At 36.7% G+C, this 2,333-nt stretch overlaps 1 protein-coding gene across 1 annotated transcript; it reads right to left on the reverse strand.

Moving 5' to 3' along the window:
- Nucleotides 1-619: 619 nt before the first annotated feature.
- LOC110023143 lies at nt 620-1,015 on the reverse strand. The gene has a single exon (XM_020722408.1). It carries the CDS (start codon nt 1,013-1,015, stop codon nt 620-622), a length of 396 nt encoding a protein of 131 aa, XP_020578067.1.
- Between the last annotated feature and the right edge of the window lie 1,318 nt (nt 1,016-2,333).

Raw genomic sequence — 2,333 nt, forward strand, 5'->3', positions numbered from 1 at the left:
TCGGATCAATTATGAATCAGAAGTATTGAACTGATTCAAAGTAAAATTAAAATTATTAGATCAATTTTTTTTGTTTGAAAATAATAAATCGGAGTTATCAGACTAATTTAAAATATCATGTGTTTCAGAAAGCGTAATGTGTAGAAATTTATGTTATTTTGAAAAAGATTTGCAAGATTTATTTGCAAATATCATATAGAGTTTGTGACTCCATAGGGATATCACGGAAAACAAAATTGTGTTAAACGTGTGATTTTGTGGGGATGTAGACCGAGCGAGGTCATACTGCACAAGCAAGGAATGTCAAAATTGAGAAAACTTATTCGGCAAATTTAATTTGTTTTGTTGTAAAATTCTATTATTGATTTATACAGTCATTTTTACAATATATCATGTATATATCTCAAAGATGAAAAGTACATTATGCTATTCGCATAACTAGTACATCTATGAGTACATAATATAAAGTACAAAACAAGCTGTCCTCATATCGCTGTCTGCATATTTATACATTTACATGCCTGCCAATAGAAGATCTTCTCGCAAACTGTGTTATGAGTTTCTAAACAAGCTGACCTTATAGGATGTTATTTTGAGATAGCCTAGTGGTGCAACGAGTTTATAACTCATATGGCTGCAACTTTTCAAGTTCCAGATCTGGCTGAATTCCGTATGGAGTTTTGTCGTCACTCATCCTTCTGAAAGTTATCGACACTCGACAGTGTCGGACTCCCGGAATGCAATGTTTTGCTATATCGGCTCCATTTCCTTTCAGAATCATAACGGATCCTCTTGGTAAAGAAATTTCAACAGGTCCTTGGAATTCACCTGGACCGATTATCTCTATATCTGTACTGAACAGCATACTGCTCTCCGATATGAAGGAGACCGTACAAAACAGACGAACAAAATCATGATGGTCAATATGCGGAGGGATACAATCCCCTTCTTCATAAATGTTAATTATGCAACTAATGGGGATACAATTTCCTTGATTTATGCCCCATTGAACCATCTGTGCGATCATACATTTTATCATGGGTGGCATTGGCTCCACCTGCTCATGCTGTAAAATTCCTAGAAGATTTCCTTACCGATCTATCTTATAACTATAACAGCAGCCGCATTGTATCATAATGCGACCCTTGCCTCTCATCCATTTTTTGGGTTTGGAATACGTTCTTCCGGGTAGCAATCCTGCTTTGCCTCTGATTTGGTGGTCAAACACACAATCGAGTACTTCTTGTTGCTTTGTAAGAGAAAAGACCTCTGTATATAATTCCAATCCCTCCAGAATATTAACATAGTCTCCATCGACTATTTCAAAATGTTCGAAAACATTGCATTTAACTTTATGTATTTTTGCAAGCTCGACTCCTGGATATGCTGGATAACGGGCTTCATCATTTAACCGATTATTAATGATTGGCTTCTATGTTAATGGTGGTATTATTTCCACCAGATTATACGCCTCAATTTGAGTTGGCGCATGAAAAATGTTCCATGGATAATGCTGAACTGTGTTTGTATCATCGATCGGCAAATCATCATATCTTATCAGTTCATTGGCTGATAAGTAATCATCATAATTACCATTTTGTCCCAGATGTAAGACATTGCAACCTGGGCATTCTACCAAGACTCTTGTGGGATGTCCTTGTTCAAGTGTTGCAGAATGACAAGTGGAACAAACCGAACTGGAATTGGAGTGAATCCATGCTGGTGTGGAGTGAATTGGAGTGAATCCATGCTGGTGATGATTCTGGATGCTGTACTGATTGAACTTCATCCTCTGTCAATGGCAGACTGTCAGAAGACTACTTCAAGTTGACATTATACATGTATCCTTCCGGGATCGCAAATAACTTTGCTTTTTCTTTCTGCGCTTCGGCAAGAGCTCATTGTTTTTTCCGGTCAGCATTTCTTTGCTGAGTCCTACGCAATGAGGCGAAAGGTCTTTTATGATCATTGGCAACTATCAAATTTCTTGCTTAATAAAGTCATCCTTAATTAAACTTCTAAGGACCCACCAAGATATGACATAGGGTTAGAAAAATTACCAAATTACTACTTTTCTTGCTCTTCATAAACTGCCTTAACATGTATTTTAAATTTCAGGTGGTGGAATGAGAAGACTCGCCAGGTACGCTTTTATAGTTTTCAGCATTGTCTTTCTTCTACTTTCATACCGTGTTTCTCATACTATACTTTTATACCTGTAAATTTGCGTGCTAAGCAATGATGTCACCCTACATGAAAACTAAAACTATCAGGATAGCCACATAACCAAAACCATAACCCGAAACCAAAATTAAAATCAACCAAGATAAAAC

Source organism: Phalaenopsis equestris, unplaced genomic scaffold (assembly GCF_001263595.1).
Source record: "Phalaenopsis equestris unplaced genomic scaffold, ASM126359v1 Scaffold000217, whole genome shotgun sequence".
NCBI classification, from domain to species: Eukaryota; Viridiplantae; Streptophyta; class Magnoliopsida; order Asparagales; family Orchidaceae; genus Phalaenopsis; species Phalaenopsis equestris.

Coding starts and splice junctions, on each gene's coding strand:
- LOC110023143 (XM_020722408.1), bottom strand. CDS start 1,015: ATGGTTCAATGGGGCATAAATCAAGGAAATTGTATCCCCATTAGTTGC.